The 19,721-nt window shown below is 34.4% G+C and overlaps 1 protein-coding gene across 1 annotated transcript in view; it reads left to right on the forward strand.

Moving 5' to 3' along the window:
- The window catches only part of LOC308522009 (sodium channel protein type 1 subunit alpha), a 130,384-nt gene that overhangs the window by 107,303 nt on the left and 3,360 nt on the right, over positions 1-19,721 (forward strand). The window contains exons 22-27 of the mRNA XM_081095207.1: positions 67-189; positions 7,752-8,033; positions 10,806-10,859; positions 12,804-12,945; positions 14,789-14,886; positions 16,524-16,794. Of these exons, the coding sequence (XP_080951333.1) occupies positions 67-189; positions 7,752-8,033; positions 10,806-10,859; positions 12,804-12,945; positions 14,789-14,886; positions 16,524-16,794 (970 nt within the window). The remainder of the gene's footprint in view (positions 1-66; positions 190-7,751; positions 8,034-10,805; positions 10,860-12,803; positions 12,946-14,788; positions 14,887-16,523; positions 16,795-19,721) is intronic.

Consider the following 19,721-nt stretch of genomic DNA (forward strand, 5'->3'; position numbering starts at 1 on the left):
TGACATAGTAACTAAAAATTGAATGACAGTTATCTTTGTTTGTGTTTGTTTTTTTTATTGGTGCAGGTTTCATTGGTCAGTTTAACAGCAAATGCCTTGGGTTACTCCGAACTTGGTGCCATCAAATCTCTCAGGACACTAAGAGCTTTGAGACCCCTAAGAGCTTTATCACGATTTGAAGGGATGAGGGTAAGGAAACTGAAAGAACCAGAAGTATAGCCTATAGCCAAAATTAAATTATATTGAGTTTTAAAAAGGAAAAAAACCCATGCATGCAAAGGAATGGCAAATCCTTGCAAAATTGCTACTTTATCTTTTTATCTGTTGCATATTTACTTCTAGGTGATATGCAAGAGAATTTAGGCCTCCCTTGAAATGATACAATATCATTTATCTGCTGTGCTTATTAAAATGACTTTATTTCCTAATCTATCTTGGGAGTTTCCTTACAAACCTGTATACAAAAAAGCAAATGCACTATTAGAAGTACTGTGTGTAATGATATGATAATAATCAACTAAAGTGAATTTGACATCATGTGCTTCTCATTGTGATGATCTAAACTGTACTTTATGAGTTTTATGAAAATAATATGAATCACACATGTGCCTAAGAATAAGCAAAAAGAAAAAATTGACAGAGTTTTGTCTGTATAATGCCAAAGCTTGCATTATTGTCAAGGGTAGATATTAAATATTGACTAAATTTTAAACTTTTTTAAAAAGTTATGTTTAATATAGCCTCAATTTATAATTGCATTAATCTTCTTAATTTATACAAATAGTAATAGTAACTTAAAGATTTTATATATAAATCCACACAATTTTTCATGACAATGTGGTAAAACATTTACAGCATAATGAACAGAAAATGTAATTTTGACTCATTACATAGATGATTTATAAATTAACCATAACTTAAATCTCATTTATCAGAATTACACAAAACTTTATACTACTTCTTCTAAGGAAATACTAAACCATTCCCTATGGTTTATAACAGATTAGAAATTTTGTTGTTATTTACTTGTTAATTTTCCAGACCTTTTTAAAAAGCATGAAGCACTTACATATGATATATAGAATAGAAGTAGTTATTTATTAAACAATCAATTTTTAACCAGAACAAAGATTTTTAATTAAGAAAAAATATTGCTCTTTTATTGACTAAGATTTAGTTATGTTTGTAGAATCCAAGCAGACTTGTCTTTTTCCATTTGCATTTTCTACGTTGCTGATAGCCTTATAATATGTTCTTCTAAAATAAAAATTTTTTAAATGTCACTTTTTAAGAACATAAGACTTGTCTTCAGTTTCCATAAAACATATAAATAATTCCCTCATTAGAAACAATTTAACACAATATAAGATAGTCTTATTTTATTTCTCACAGAGATCCTTATGTTTTTACTAAAACATTAAAGTAAATTCTCTCCAGGGTATGTGAAAATTAAGTTTATTTTCCAATTAAATGTCGCTTTCTATTGTTTTATACTGCCAGTGTCAGTTCTGGAGAAAAATATTACTTTAATACGTTCTACTTGAAAACTTGTCAACTGAATCAAAGTATAGCAGTTCCCCTTTTTTCGAGGTTTCACTCCATGGTTCCTGTTATCCATGGTCTGAAAATATTAAATGGAAAATTCCAGAAATAAATAACTCCTACATTTTTAATTGTGTGCCATCCTGAGAAGGCACACACCGTCCAGCTATGTCCCACCCAAGACATGACTCATCTCTTTGAATAGTGAGATAGTCACTTAGTCGCCTTCTTGGTGACCAGGCTGACTGTCAGTCACGGTATCGTAGTGCTTGTGTTCAACTAACCCTTATTTGGCTTAATAAGGCCCCCGAAGCTCAAGAGTAGTGATCCTTACAGGGCGTGTTTCCTTCAAGTGAAAAGAGCAGTCCAGTACAGTTAGATATTGTGAAGAGAGAGACCCCATTCACATAACTTTTATTATAGTGTGTTGTTATAATTGTTCTATTTTATTATTAATGATTGTTGTTAATATCCTATTGTGCCTAATTAATAAATTAATCTTTATTCTAGGTTTATATGTATAGGAAAAAGCACAGTGTGTATAAGGTTTGGTACCACCGTTAGTTTCAGGCGTCCACTAGGGGTCTTGGAATGCATCCCTCCCAGATAAGAAGAGACTACTGCCATACGTTTCAACTGTCTCCTGAACTCCAAACAGTGCTAAGCATTTGAATATGTTATAAACATTTTGAAATTGACCATGAATCAAATGGCCAGATACTCCTGTATTTAACACTTTATTTTTGTAACAAGGTTGGTCTTGTGCATCTGCCTGCAATCTTTACAGGAATAACCTTACCTATACTTTTTGATCAATGAGGCTTTTTATAATATAAGGAGCGATTTGTTTTTGAATCTTCGAGTTTCAAAAGCATAAACTCCTTATAAATACTGATGGAAGATGAACTAGTCATTTAAATTAACAGATTTATGAATATGGTTCCTTGCCTCATAATGACAGCATATACACAACCCTAAAATGGCTGATCATTTCAGTGTGTATTTGGCATTGTAGAGACAAAATAATCTGATTATAGATTCTGTTTTTCTGTGTTTCTAAGTGTTTGGATCTTTTGACTTTTTATAAAATGTAATCATGGATGGTGGTGAGGATGGAGATAATAATGATAATTATAATTGGGAAGTGAGATTGGAATATACGTAGAAACTCTCATTTTATTCTTTTTCCTAGCAGCATAAAATCACAATAGCTGTGTAAAAGCGTAAATCAGCCATTCATTTTCTTTCTGTTGTCTTGTCACATTTTCAGAGCATGTGCTTTTATGCGACATTACCAAGTAAAGCATGTTGCACAATGCTTGATAGGAAGTTAGAAAGTAATAAACAAATTATCATCACGTTGCATTTTATGTTTTGCATGTTTTATGCACATTCTGGCTGAGAGCTTTTCAACATTTATTGTATTTCAAATTTCCAGTCCAAATTTTTCAACTTGTAAAATTGAACTGAGTGAATTGATGTCATGACTATCTAGAGTAAAATAAAATTTGTACTTAAATTTGTGTTCTTAATTTCCTAATCTAGGAAATGGTAAAGACCTTTTTCAAAAGAACTCAAGTCTTGATTGATAGGGAAACAGACAGAGAGCATCATAAAAAAAAGTAACACCAAATGTTCTGTCATATCAGATTTCTAACTAATAACAAACTATATATTTCTATTTTATATAGGATAATCTTGCTCCAACTTGGATGGGGTGGAGCGCTGGTTCCTCCCCTCAGCCCTTTATTATGGGTACTGTATTACCCCTTTTGCTACCTTTCATCCTTTCACTGTGACTTTGTGTAGTGGGATGAGGGAGGGATTGGGAAGGGTACCACAGTAGGGAAAATATAGTATTTACATTCTAATTCCCAATTTTCAACTGTCATGAATTTTCTTTTGAGAAAAGTAGCTTTGAATATTTATTTACCCTCTGTGGATTTGAACCCCAATCATTGATGTTTTTATTAAGTTTCATTGAATATGGTTTAGTTATGTGTATATTGAGCTGTCTATTGATGGGGAGATTGATTGGTGATGGTGGGGAACCTTGGTTTAGAAGGATTGGGTGAATATTTTAACTTGTCAAGTTCATGATGCTCTTTGAGACATACAACCCTTGCCATTTTTTGCATTGGTCTGGGTCCTGACAATTGCCAGCAGTTGATTCCTTGCCTTGTTGACTTACATGAGCAGATGCAAGGGTACAATATTTCTGGTTTCTTAAGATTGGTATTGACTGTGTGACCATTCTCACTTTTTTATTAAGTGTAAGTTTATAGGGTTCCTTTAAAAATGTAACAAGGCAAAAATATATTATGAAAGAGTTGAGTTAGCACATGTGATTTATATTTTAAATGAAACTTAACATACAAGTACTTTTTTGAATTATGTAGACTAACACACCCACCTAAAAATAAAACAAACTGATTTCTTAGCATGTGTGTTAAGATAAGATGTTTAAATTAATAAATTTAAATTAAATATTCATTAAATTTAGATGTATTAATTAAATGGATTTAATACAAAAACTCACTTTTAGAATAAGATCCATCTAACTGCTTAGGATCTTAGAAGATGTCACAGTAAAAACATAAATGAAAATAAATCTACATTTTATGTATTCCTAAAGTTGAGAAATAATGTACAAGAAGGAGAGTTTTTATTTTTGAGGCAAAAAAAGGTTGGAGTATTTTCCTGGATAATTGATGTATCATATCTTCCAAAAATAATTACCTTAATTAAATTCCACAACAAATATAGTCATTAGATTTTAAAAAGATTATCTGACTCTTCTTCATACTTAATAATGTGTGATTTCTACTTTACCTACTTTTATTTTTTTATTCATGTAGTTATTTTGTATTTGGATTAGAGACACATTAGAATCCATGAGTAGTATTGATTTCAATTTCAAAGTCAATTCGTTCAGACAAGAGGACATTTCTGCATGTATCAAAATTCCTCACATTAATTTGCATATTCAATTGTCAAGTCCTCATTTCATATTGATTTAATCAAAACTGCAGATAAGGAACCAAAAATAGAGTTTTTATGAGAATGGATTGTGCCAGAATAGTGAAATTGCATTTGATGATGTTTTACAAAACATTTGTGAGAAGAAGCAACCTCTAATGTTAATTCCTTAAAATAATTCCTTTCTTAGATATCTCATTTTACACAGCCTGAAACCTCAATCTGTTCCTTCCAGTGTATTCAGGCTAGTGCTGCCTAGAGCCTTTACCAAATGGCAACCAATTACTGCAGTTCCCTGGAGGCTGGAAAGAGTTAATACACCTCTTTCTGTCCTGAACCAAGAACTGTCTTGAGGCTCTTGGAAAAAACAGTCCTTTCCCCCCTGCTCCTTCATTGCCCACTTTAATAAAATTTTGAATATGAATGGACCTTTGCATAGCAAATTCCCTAATACTAGTGGAATATTTTCTTACATATAGTTATTTTACCTTCATAAAAATAAACGTTTTCTCTGGGCCAAATGTATGCCAACATTGTAATCATGTCTGAAAGGCAGTGCTGCGGAGCACTTGTACCATAAATGGATTAATTTTAATGCCAAACAAGTCCCCATTTTCAAAGTAAATATCTCAGACATATTAACTAACCCCCAATTTTTTGTTGTACCCAGCTCTTTATTCTCATTCCATATCCACAATGAGCATTTAACAATTATGCTTTGATCAATAAATGCTAAGCTAAACTTCATTCATTCATTCAATGAACCATTTTTATATTTCTTTATTCAAAGCACTCTGTTATATTCCTATTTTCACGGCACTCAAGGCCTTGGAGAATTCACAAATATATTTTTTTCCATCTTAAATTTTAAAAAAATAAAAAGTATACCATCATTGAGGATTATTAGAATGTAATGAACTCTAATGAAGAGCAATATGTGTAGCAGATAAGTGCAAGAACTCTAAGGAGAATTAGTGAAGTTGAGTGCAAAGAGCACTAGATGGTACTTCTTTCTAGTCTCCTTTCTGAACTTGACCTACCTTAGCCTCATTCTTCTCATTTACCAAATGAGAACACAATACTAAATTATTTGTATGGCCCTGACCAGCACTGGAATTCTAATTCTGGAAGTCAAAAGAGGAAACATTCACCTTTATTTTGGAAGCTAAACTGAGGGGGTAAAGTTAGGCTCCATGAAAAAAAAAAAGTGCTGCTTGAAATAAAGCTTGGAAGAAGAAAGAGTATCTAAGTAAAGAGGATTTGGGACAACAAATGGCAACTCAGTTCTAGGGTAATAATATTAGTTAGATTGTCATGAAGAGTAGGTGGCTAGCGAATTTAAAACTAGAAATGTAGATTGTAGAGTATTTTTAATATCAAGGTAGGGACATTTTTGATAATGAGTGGGAAGCCATTAAATAATTTTAAAGTGAGACTTGGAGAAGTTTAATTTATCTTACATGGATCAAAGGAAGGAGAAATTAGAAGGCTCTACTGATAGTGCAAGTATAAGCTCTCACAGGCCAGAACTAGGATGGTGGAGGTGAAAATGGAAAAGAAGTGACAGAGGTGATAACGGTTTTGAAGAAGTATGACACCTACAGATTGATATGGAAAGAAATAGGTGTAGGTAACCATTGCTCTGGTCATGCTCTAAATTGGCTGTTGGTAAAAATATACATTTTAACATGTACTCTCCTGTGTGCACAATAGAAATAGCTTTTTTATCTGGATGGTAGGCAAAATATTTAGAAAAAAGAGGCAAGTAAATAATAACTTGACTTCAGCTTTCAAATTTTGAATCCAAGAGAAATCTAAGTGTATCCACATATTTAAAATGAAGTATAAAATAAGTATTTTTTTCAATCAATTACATTAATGCGGAAAGCCAAATGAGACAAGGCAAGGTGCCATGGGTCAATGAGAGTAGGCTGCATAGATGACATCATTCGGATCTGCCTGGATAACCCAACTGATTTACTTTTTCATGCTCATGTCTCCACCTTTGTCATTAGTGGTTTTATCCTATCCTTTGGCCCACTTATTGCACTATTTTGTAACCCCAGAAGGCCTACGGTTATTTACAGACTTTAATAAGTCACTAAATATCAGGGTTCAGAAGCATCTGGAATTCACTGTTTTTTTCAGAAACTTTGTTCTAAAAATACGCTGACATCCTATGGCCGATAGAGGATATTTTGAAGCCTGTTGTTTGCTTTGGATCAGGTTGACAAGAATACTGAGATTCATAGGTAGAATTCACTTAGCTATTAATGTTCAAGTCTGAGGGGCCATCTGCCACTGAGGAGCATTGTAGGGGCTGCTTTCTTTTCCCTCTTAGCTACTCACATACAGCTCCAATGGGGACTGTGGAGGGGGAAGCAAGGACAGGCATCTCTACAATGTTGCCAAATATGAAAACTCAGATTTTGAATTTATGATAAAGAAATAAAGACAAGGGGAGAGAACATGTTTCAGTAGGAAAGAGTAGATAATTAGCACAGAACCTGATGTAATCACATCAGATTTGGGAAATATATATATGGCATCCCTCCTTTTCTTATTTTCCTAAGAAACTGATTTCTATTATGTTTCATTTAAAATAAGTTTATTGAATTAAACTCAGTAAATGAAACAACTGACATGACTGGAGCTTGAAATAAAGATGTGATGATCTAATGAAATACATAATGCTAAAGTGTCTTGCTTCTTCTGCAGAAATTATTAGTCATAGCAATGCATGAATAATTAAGGACAAAATTATGTTAGGTATTTAATATTTTTATACTTATATATCTTAAATTTTAATTAATTAGAGTATATTGGTCAAATCAACTCATCCAAATATTTTACTTTGGTTTTTTAATATATTGCCTTTTTAAAAATGAGTTAGTCTGTATTAGGATTTCCTACTTCTCTTTTTTTTTTCTTCTGATAAACGGCACATATTCTGACTTCCTCTGGCAGCAAATTCCTCTAATTTTGCTTTTCCTTTAACTTTTGAGTACTTCCCCTTCTCTATTTTTAAACTTTTTGTTTCTTTGTCATATTATCTATATTTGTTTCCCTAAATGTATTGCTTAAGAAATAATAGATTTTATTGTAAGATTTTTTTACTTTACTTTTCCAGTATAAACTCAATACTGAAAAATTAAAGATTGGTAGGGGGATGTCTTATTTTCTTAACCAACAAGAATTCTGACTTTTCTTTTTTTCCATTTGTGTATTAGGTGGTTGTGAATGCCCTTTTAGGAGCAATTCCATCCATCATGAATGTTCTTCTGGTTTGTCTTATATTCTGGCTAATTTTCAGCATCATGGGTGTAAATTTGTTTGCCGGCAAATTCTACCACTGTATCAACACCACAACTGGTGAAATATTTGACATCAGCGAAGTGAACAATCATTCTGACTGCCAAAGGCTAATAGAAAGAAATGAAACAGCAAGATGGAAAAATGTGAAAGTAAACTTTGATAATGTAGGATTTGGGTATCTCTCTTTGCTTCAAGTTGTAAGTGACACTCTTTTTCTCTGAAATTTGTTTATTGTTTGGAATAATAACAAAGTAATTACCTATATCCATTATTTAGCTACTAAAGAAGAAAGTTTATAACGTTTATTTTTCTAATTTTGTTTTATTAGTACCAGTTTATGAGCCCAAGTGGGTGGAAACTATATGTTTAAGAAATACAGACATAGTTGATAGTGGCCAGGTATTTCAGTTCATTCCTAAGTTCTTTTTCTCTTTCTTCTCATATTGCTTTCTCTTCCCACGTGAAAATGTTGATTAATACATCAATAAGTTTATTATTTTTTCCTATTGCAATTGCAAAGCTTGTTTTCACTGAGGGACCACCTCCCCCCCACCCCCGCCCCCGCCACACACACACACACACACACACACACACACACAAAAGCACACAGACTCAATACACCTGATTAGACTGACGCTGGTGGGCATTAACTGCTACTGAGTTGTATCATTTGGATTGAAGGTCAGGGAATGATATTCAGGTTTTAGGATCAGATTCTCACAATGAAATGGAAATAATAGCGGATAATGCCTGGATACAGAAAAGAAACATAAGCAGCTGTGGTTACACCTCAAATGACCTTTCAATACAATTACTTAAGTCTATTTTATCATACTAGTAATGTTTTCACTCCTGGATCTCTAAGACTGACTCATACAAAATAAAAATATAATTTATAAAAATGCAAAAGATGGTGGCCCTTTAAATATTTTCCTATGATGCTGCTTTTAGCTGCAGCTGCATATTAGCAAAGCAGTGGATAAAGGCTGCTGAAATGCCACTTAAAATTTTTAAAAGTTGAGTAAGTTCTCCCCTTGTGATTTTACAGAGTTCTTAGGGCAGAAGTCTATTTTTTTTTTCATCAAGGTTATGATTTCAGTTGTTCAGCTGAAGACTAGACCAGCAAACAAACCTACACTGGTCTCTTGCATCTCTTTCAGAGGTGTCTGTACTACTATTTTTTACACATTCTTCCCACCTTCTTGTTAGAATTCTTATTTCTCTTGTGGATATTGCTGACTTATTCTGAATGCTCAGGCAATTAAAATAAATTAAAACAGGGATTTTAAAAAAATCTAGCGTGTATGATTTATTTAAATATTATAGTAGACACATTATATTTCCTTGGGCATTTAGCCTAACCATTAACTAATGGCCACACTTGTAAAGTGTCTCACTTCATAAAATTGAGGAAATAGAATTTAAAAACTTCAAGGAATTCCTTAAAATTCTGAAAATATAGGATAATGAACCTGCACAAAACTATAAAATAAATTCTGCTCTTTAAGAAACTAAGTTTTATACTTAGCTTTAAGCAGAATTGCCTCTCTGTTGTTTAGTAATTCACTGAAATGGTTCCTTGAATCACCATTCTCTGTTTATGTTCCTAGTGTGTGATGGATATACTCTATCATTGACCTCAGCCATTGATACATTCAATATTTCCCTCTTTGATATACAAATAACTTCTATTTTCTAGCTAAGAGTCATTTCATGATCTTCACAGCCATCAATACCCACCGTTATGTGGCTTTCTTCCTACAATACCCACCACTTCACAAGTGTTAGTGTTATGAAAATATATGTGTATTGTGTTGCAATATAGATGCTGAAAGTTTAGTTAAATTACTAGCTAACAAACAATCCTCTCAGGCTCATAGGGCTCAAAATTTATATCGTGGGACAAATAACAAATTGCTATAAGTTATTAGACTCAGGATCCTTCTTGAATTTATGAATGCCAAGTGTCTACTGTACATTTTTTCACCTTTCTTATGCATATTAACTCACTCTCATAAAAAATTATACAGAAGAATGTAATATAGGATTATTTCTGGATGTTATATTCCAAAATTCTTAAAAGGATAGTTGCAACTCTAACTTTATATGTAGGGGTGGGCAAAAGTAGGTTTAGAGTTGTAATACAAATAAATAATACAATGATTAATAAATACTACCAGAAAAACTCTGTTTCCTATACTCATAACTGTAAACCTACTTTTGCTTACTCCTATATATATATATGTGTGTGTGTGATCTTTAGTGTTACAAATAAAGAGAAATCTTAAACTTTTGGATACTTTGATCACCTTACAGATGGATTTTAGTAGATGATCAGATCATTGTAATTGTTTTGCTGCTACAGATATTGCCAAATGTGGTGGTATTTGTAAAGCTTTCTAAAAGCATTCTTCCAAATTTTGCCCTAACTGGTTTGGTTCAGTGGATAGAGCATCGGCCTGCGGACTGAAGGGTCCCAGGTTCGATTCCAGTCAAGGGCTTGTACCTTGGTTGCGGGCATATCCCCAGTAGGGGGTGTACAGGAGGCAGCTGATCGATGTTTCTCTCTCATCAATGTTTCTAACTATCTATTCCTCCCCCTTCCTTTCTGTAAAAAATCAATAAAATGTAAAAAATAAATAAATAAAAAATAAAAGTATTCTACCAAATTTTGATAGCACTTTAAATTGTATGATTTCATTAACTCTAAAGAATTGAGAAGTATTTGTGATTTCTTAATCACAAATATCACAAGTATTTGATATCTAATGACCATTTTGTTCATTACGTGTTCTAGAAATGAAAAGACTTACTTAGATATTGTGTTGTTCCAAAACCCATGTCAAATTTGTTTTGAAAGTCTTTTGAAAATGTTCCTTTGTAAGAAATACATAAGTGAGAATATTTATTATAAGTTAGATCTCAATTATTTTTATGCCAAAGTAAAGCATATGTGTCCTTTTTTATAGGCCACATTTAAAGGATGGATGGATATAATGTATGCAGCAGTTGATTCCAGAAATGTAAGTATTTTGTATATAGTTTTTAAAATAATATTTGTTAGGTGCTAAAATTAATTCAGCAGAGTATTGCAGTCAAATAGAATGATTCTACAATGATTAAAAAAAATAAAGGGAAAAGTATGACTCAAATTAATATTCAAGTATACCAATGTTTATAAAAAAGATCTTACAAAGATCAATCAAAACTATTTTGAAAGGCAAACTGAAATAGCATATTCATATATTTAATAACTAACAAATATCTTTCTATTAAATAGTTCCTATTTTTATCCTCTTCTCTACTAACTCGAGGCCCAGTGCATGAGTTCATGCACCAGTGGGGTCCCTTGGCCTGGCCTGCAGGATCGGGCTGATACCGGCTCTCCAACATTCCCTGAGGGGTTCCGGATTGCGAGAGGGCATAGGCCAGGCTGAGGGACCCCACTGATGCACGATCAGGGCCAGCGGGGAATGCGGTAGGCTGGCCAGCCGGGGAGGGACTGTGGGAGGTTTCCAGGGCATGTCTGGCCCATCTTGCTCAGTCCTGATTGGCCAGACCCCAGCAGCAAGCTAACCAGGGAGTGTCTGACCCCTGGTGGTTAGTGAACATCATAGCGAGTGGTTGAGCAGCCTTAGCATATCATTAGCATATTATGCTTTGATTGGTTGAACAGACGACCGGATGACTGGATGACCGGACACTTAGCACATTAGGCTTTTATTATATAGGATTATATAATCAGTAATAATTTTGGTGTGCAGGAGCAAATGTGAAAATATATGTGATTGTCAACTACTGTCCAAATATCAAGAGGTTGAAATATATAGTTACTCCCCATATTGAATGGTATGAAAGTTTGAGATGTTGTTGTCCAGGCAGCTTTAAATTTCTATAACAGTTCCTTTCAAATTAATTCTTTTATATGATTTTAGTATCCATACTTTACTAATGCTGTTATCACTTCTATGGCCAACAGATACAATGAAGTGTATATCACCAAAGTAAAGACCTACTTTATTTGATTTCTCCTACCACAGCCTCTTTCCGGCCTCAAGAAAAGAACTACTATCCACGCTCATTCCAACTCAAACTTTGCAAAATTAAGGTTTTCTAAAAGCCTTGATTTTTTATTCTGAAGCCCAATCTGTTTAGTCTATCATTATAGACTGTCCCGACAATCTTTAAACTGACCTGATAGACCTCACTTTTATCTTTCTTGATATGCACTTCCCCTAAGTGGCTTTGGTTTTATGTTAAATATCATCCTGATATGCTCCAAAATACCTAATATTTTGTTTTGTGTGTTTGGTTGGCTTTTAACTCTATTGTCTTTAGAAGGACATAAACCTATGAGTGAACTATCCATAATGACTTCTTTACTTCTTTACTAAGTGATAGATAATAGTTCAATGCTAATTTACTATAAGCACAATCTAGATATTAAATTATCAATTGAAGATTTATAAGATGGAGTTCTAGTTATATCTACTAAATCTGAAAAATTCAGTGAATGTTGTAATGTTAAAGATATGATGCTGAAAATGTAAACGAATAACTCAATTCCTATTTGCTGAATAAATTCATGTATGCACAAATGGTTGCTTCTAAGCATTGTATACATATTTACTCAAGTAAAACTTTTTCACTAATTTTTAAATTATTAAAATTCAGTACCTTAAAAATGTTTCCAAATTTTACATACTACTGTCCAAATATCAAGATGATAGTTGTATTTACATTTATAAAAATAGATCCTTAAGTGTCTTGATAACCATATTTTTTTACATGAAGACATCCTTAAAGGCCACTTTCAGAGATTTTTTTAGAAGTAGTTGATACAGAGAGAAAAGAAGTACTGCTCAAGTATTACTAGGAATTTTCTTTTCTATTCTCATGAAAAAGTACCAATGACTTCTAGTCTCAATATGTATTGTGATATTTTACAAAATATTTTCCTTTGGTAGGTGGAATTGCAGCCTAAGTATGAAGAAAGTCTATACATGTATCTTTACTTTGTTATTTTCATCATCTTTGGGTCCTTCTTCACCTTGAACCTGTTTATTGGTGTCATCATAGATAATTTCAACCAGCAAAAAAAGAAGATAAGTATTTCTAATATTTTCTCTCTCACTAAAGATAGTAAAATTATTTGAGGTACTCGCCACCAAAGTATACTTTAATCCAGAGACCAACTGTATAAGAGTCTTTTTTTTATCTCCCTTGCCATCCACTGCTCACACCCCTGGGAATAGGTTTACAAATCCTCTCTCCCTTCTGTTGTTGTTGTTTTTAATCAGAAACTAAATTTTCTATCTTTTGAAAGAGAATACTAGAAAGGAACCCAGGCATATGCCCTTTTCCCAAAGTCAATTTGTTGTTTTATCGTTGCAACTCCCCTCCTAAAAATAAATCTTGCAGCTAAAGCCCTTCATTGGTTCCTTTTATATATCTCTACTTCATTCTTCCTGATATTTAATTATAAACTACAAGTTCCCACATTGAAATAACAGCTCTTTATATTACTATCATCTTTCCAAATATATATGCACATTATAGAAAATATGGAAAGTAAAGAAATGTCATGACTCTTGAGTAACCACTATTCACATTATATGTTTTCTGTTCAAATTTTCTCTATACAGATTCTTGTTATTGAAATTATTTTATCTATAACTCTGAATTCTCTTTTTTATTATACTTAAATATTTTGTTAAGTCTTCATATACACATGATCATTATTTACTTAACCACTTCCCATAATATTAATGATTTAGGTTGCTTCTAATCTTTAATGATTTAAACAGTGTCTTGTCAAAAGGTTTTGTGGGGAAAACCAGTCTAATTATTTCATTAAGATAAATTCCCAGAGTAAAGTAGTTTGCTTTCCCAAAATAACAATCCCACTTACACTGCCAATAGCTATGTACAGGTGTGCCCAGGTCACAGCTGCTTCACTAACATCAAACACTCTTTGTTTTTACTACTTGATATTTGATAAATTAAATTAGTGTTTCATTTTATTTATTTATTTTTGTTGTTGTTGTTAATCCTCACCTGAGGATATTTCCCATTGATAGAGTAAGTGGAAGTGAGGAGAAGAGACAGAGAGAGAAACATCAAAGTGAGAGAGACATCCATTGATTGCCTCCTGCATGAGCCCCAACCAGGGTCAGGGATTGAGCCTGCAATTGAGGTATGTCCCCTTGACTGGAATCAAACCCAGGACCCTTCAGTCCATGGGCCAATACTCTATCCATTGAGTCAAACTGGCTAGGGCTCATTTTACTTTTGTCTTTTATTGGTAGGTTTGAATGTGTTTTCAAGTGCTTTTTTGCCATTTATTTTCCTTTCTTTGTGTATTGCTCTTTCATCTCATTTGCTCAGTATGTTTTCTTATTAAATAACTAGAGGCCTGGTGCATGAGATTCATGCACTCACGGGAGTCCCTCAGCCCAGCCTGTGCCCTTGCAGTCTAGGAACCCTCAGGGGATGTCCCACTGCCAGCGTAGGCCCAAAGGGAGCGGGCCTAAGCCAGCAGTGAGACATCCTTAACCCTGCCACATTGCTGCTAATGCTCCTCCTGTGGGAGCACACTGACCACCAGGAGGCAGCTCCTGAACTGAGCATCCTCCCCCTGGTGGTCAGTGCGTACCATAGTGACCAGTTGTTCCACTGTTCGGTCAATTTGCATATTAGCCTTTTATTATATAGGATAATGAAAATAATAAAGTCAATTTTAGATGATTGTGAGAATTAAATAGGATTACAGTACCTAAAATGTACTTTTAATTTTTCAAATTTTAAGTCCCAGGCATAATTATCCCAACTCGTTGAAGTTTGCATTTCCTTTTTTAACTACCCCTTTCCTATTTTAAGTTTATCATTGAAATATGTGTGCAAAGGGACATAGTTTTAACTAGTTTTGTTTTTTCTTTTCTATACTTTGGAGGTCAAGACATCTTTATGACAGAAGAACAGAAGAAATATTATAATGCAATGAAAAAATTAGGATCGAAAAAGCCACAAAAGCCTATACCTCGACCAGGAGTAAGAAATACCAAATGATATGGGGGGAAAATATACCCAAAACAAAAACTTGCACGGGTTTTCTTACAAGAGAGATAGCAGCTAATGTTTCTAGCCTCAAAGCTTTCTTCAATTTTTTAAAACATCATTAATTCATACCTTTTATGGTAATGGTAAAAATTATTTTAAAAAAGAGAGAGACCAAAAATAAAAAAGAAGAAGAAATAGAAAATGTGCTCTTAATTTCAAGGGATTTAGAATTATACAGTTAGAACCCAAACTAAATGGCAAAGGACACAAAATACTAGTGAACTTTCATAATATGCTAGCCAGCAGTTGCATTCATGAGAATGATGAGTAATATAAACTTTCCCTTGATAAGCCTCAACAGTGGAAGTAGAAATGGGTCAACTGTGTATAGGGAAAATGTAAGATAGAAAATATCCTCAGAGTTCCTCAGTGACCTAGGGAAATGAGCCAGACAATGACCGGCTGTGACTGACAGTGGCAGACCTGGGGAGCAGAACCATGGGTCAGTGACAAGGGATGTGAATTTTAAAAAATGTCTTTATTGATTTTTAGAGAGAGAGGAAAAGAGAGGGAGAAAGAAAGGGAAACATGATGTGAGAATGGAACATTGATTAGCTGCCTCCTCTACACCCCCTACCAAGAATGGAGCCCACAACCCAGCCAAGTGCCTTGACAAGAAATAGAACCAGCAACCTTTTGGTGCATAGTAGGATGCCCAACTGAGCACCAGCCAGGCTGAGGATGTGAATTTTTTTTAATTTTTGTTTTATTGCTTAAAATATTACAAAGAGTGGTACATATGTCTCCTTTTTTGAGGATGTGAATTTTTGACATCAAAGAATAAGGGAGTGCTTTTCTGGTCTGATTATCCCCATATAGACTCAATCAGAATTGTGTGTCTGACAATGTCAGCAAAGACTATGTGGTGGAAGAACATCAATACTGCCATAAATGAACTTTAAATGCAAAATGTCCTAGAAATCCCAAGTTCCCTTGAACAGTTCTTTAAGAAAATAAGACAAATGGAATGTTATTAGATACTGCATTTTGAAATGGATGCATGGTTCAACTGATAATGGGACATTGTGGTAAAACAAAATAAAGCAGATTTCTTACCTTCTTATAAACTTAATTCGTTAATATGCACTTGTATTACTATGCGATGTTTCTTATCAGAAATCTCCTCTTGACAAGAGATTGTTATTCTGTGGAATACACATTGGTAAACAGCAATTTAGATAACTGAATTAAAAAAATTAATGTATTGCTGAGTCGGCATGGATCAGTGGTTGAGCATTGAATTATAAATTAGGAAGTCATGGTTCGATTCCTGGTCAGAGCACAGGCCTGGGTTGCGGGCTCGATACCCAGTGTGGGGTGTGCAGAAGGCAGCCAATCAATGATTCTCTCTCATCATTGATGTTTCTATCTCTTCCTCTCCCTTTCTCTCTGAAATCAATAAAAATATATTTTTAAAAAGTAATACATTATAAACCACCTTTTACAAAATTCAGGGCCAGTGGTTACTCTGTACAATACTAGGGAGTCAATGGAGAAAATGTTTCTATAGATGTTAATATGTACAGGAAAACTATTCTGTTGCTAAAAGCATTTCTGTTTCTCTATAGAACAAATATCAAGGAATGGTCTTTGACTTTGTAACCAGACAAGTTTTTGACATAAGCATCATGATCCTCATCTGTCTCAACATGGTCACAATGATGGTAGAAACAGATGACCAAAGTGAATATGTAACTAGCGTGTTGGCACGCATCAACCTGGTGTTCATCGTGCTGTTCACCGGAGAGTGTGTTCTGAAGCTCATCTCCCTCCGCCATTATTATTTTACCATAGGCTGGAATATTTTTGATTTTGTGGTTGTTATTCTCTCCATTGTAGGTAAGAAGTAAAGTCTCTTAAGTTCAGCTCAATAAAAGTAAAAGTGGGAACAATCAAGTTTAAATTAGAGGTCACCCCACTACTCAGAGATAACCACTAAGAAAATGTTTATGTATCTCATCCAGGTGTGTTTGCTTTTCTTACAAAATGAGGCTCCTGCTGTACATACAGTATTGTATCCTATTCTGTCCATTCTAGATACTAGGTGTATTATTTGTCAATATAATAAACTTTCATTTATTTGAATTAGAAATGTACTATTAACTGAGATCAAAATGTTTTGAGATGTTAAGATTGAATAGCCTATACATTATCTAGATGGCTCTATTGAGAAGAGGACTAGAAATTTAGTCTGGTATTTAGGAAATACATTGCATCAGAGATATGGACATAGAGCCATCAGCAAGTAGATAGGACTGAAAGTAGATGACAAGAGAAGATAAAGCCTAGAGTGAGAAAATAATAAAAATAAAAACAAAAAATGTTACCAAAATCATATCAGAAGTTCTTTAAGGATATCAGGTATAGATTTTCTAGATTACCCTGAAAGGGTTTATAGTAATGATGCACAAAGGAAAGTGCAGGTGGCACAGGACATTGTTTGATGTTTGTTCAAACCCTTAACAGGTCACATGAGCAATATCTCATCTTGTTAAAGATACAACTCCAGCTCCAGTGAAACGAAGAAATCTGTCCATAGGAATGAAGCATGCACTCTTTCCTAAACCAGATAATATGATTAGGTCAATATTTAACCTCCAATATGGGGCACCTCTATTGGGAAGATTTTTATGTCATTCCCCTCTCTGAAGAAGTTGATTGATACCCAATTCATACATTGTATGTAGCCTTTGATTCCTACACTAATCCCTCATGTAATCCTATGTGGATAGGGTACTAAAGTTGTATGCATCTCTCTTATTCTCTCTCTCTCTCTCTCTCTCTCTCTCTCTCTCTCTCTCTCTCTCTCACACACACACACACACATACACACACATACACAATTATGTAGGCTTACTTACCCTGTACAGAATGAGACAGTGTAACTCCAAGACACTTGGTTTCTTGAGCTCCTCTTCAGTACAATTATTATTTCATTATTTAAATGGTAAAAGGAGAAAGAAGCTTAAAAGAAGAGGGCTGAGAGACCAGTATCAGCTACAGGAGACCAAAAAGATCATCAGCCTTAGACTTCTTTATACATACAACAGAGCATTTATAAATAAATGTATAAGAACTAGAGGCTTGCTGCAGGAAGATTCCTGCAAGAATAGGTCTTCCTGAGGCCGGAGGGAAGCAGTGGAGAAGGGAATAAAGCCCGCCTGGCTTCCTCCCATCTCTGCTGCTGTCCCACCCGGCCAGCCCGGGTCGCACATGGGAGGGCTGAATGGAGTCCAGGTGGCAGTGGATGGCACTGTCCCACCCTGCCTGCAGTATGCAAATTTAACAGCCATCTTGGTTGGGTTAATTTGCATACTCTTCTGATTGGCTGGTGGGCGTAGCGAAGGTATGGTCAATTCACATCTTTGTCTTTTATTAGTGTAGATATTATAGAGGAGACTCAGAAAAGTATTAAGTTCAAATAAATATATAAAAATATTATAGAGGAGACTCAGAAAAGTATTAAGTTCAAATAAATATATAAAAATATTATAGAGGAGACTCAGAAAAGTATTAAGTTCATGGAGAGATGAAGATAGCATCAAAAACTGCAGATGCTTTTAGATGGTTAAGGACTGAAAAGAGGATATGTGATTTGCCATTTTAGGAGAAAAAAAAGTATATTCATGTAACTTTGTTCTTATACTATTGGCCAATGTTATTCAGCCAGAATTGAGAATTTTAACTTATTTTTTTATAGATTCAGTCTGGAAATTTTAAGTAAGCTAATAAATTGTTTATAAAGTCAAAAAGTACTGTAAAATTTTTATTGAACTGAATGTTGTTTTAACTCAGACTTCCATAACAGAACAGGTGGCTTGAACAACTGAAATTTATTTTCTCAAAGTTCTGGAAGTTAAAAATCCAAGATCGAGGTGCCAGCATGGTGGGTTTCTGATGAAAGCTCCCTTCTTGGCTTGTAGACAGCCATCTTCTCACTGTGTCCTCACATGGCTGTGGGGAGGGGGGGCTTGAAAAGGGACAGAAAGCTCTCCAGTGTCTCTTCTTATAATGGAACTAATCCACCATGAAGGCCCACCCTCAGGATCCGATGTAAACCTAATTATTTCCCAAAGGCTTTTTCTCCAAATACTATCACAGGGAGGGTGGTTAGGGCTTTAACATATGAATTTGGGGCTGAAAATATTCCATCTGTGCCGAAACCGGTTTGGCTCAGTGGATAGAGCGTCGGCTTGCGGACTGAAAGGTCCCAGGTTCGATTCCGGTCAAGGGCATGTACCTGGGTTGCGGGCATATCCCCAGTAGGAGGTGTGCAGGAGGCAGCTGATCGATGTTTCTCTCTCATCGATGTTTCTAACTCTCTATCTCTCTCCCTTCCTCTCTGTAGAAAATCAATAAAATATATTAAAAAAAAAAATTCCATCTGTTGCAAATATTGAGTTAATACTGAATGTCAACATTTTGGTTTATTTATAACCTATATTATGTACAATTATATATATGTGTGTGTGTGTGTGTGTGTATGTCAAATTTATTATTTTTTTTAAAATATATATTTTATTGATTTTTTACAGAGAGGAAGGGAGAGAGATAGAGAGTTAGAAACATCGATGAGAGAGAAACATCGATCAGCTGCCTCCTGCACATCTCCTACTGGGGATGTGCCTTCAACCCAGGCACATGCCCTTGACCGGAATCAAACCCGGGACCTTTCAGTCCGCAGGCCGACACTCTATCCACTGAGCCAAACCGGTTTCGGCTTAAATTTATTATTATGTAACTGAATTTCAATACTCTGAACTTTA

This window comes from Myotis nattereri (assembly GCF_964212035.1).
Source record: "Myotis nattereri genome assembly, chromosome: 7".
Classification (NCBI taxonomy): Eukaryota; Metazoa; Chordata; class Mammalia; order Chiroptera; family Vespertilionidae; genus Myotis; species Myotis nattereri.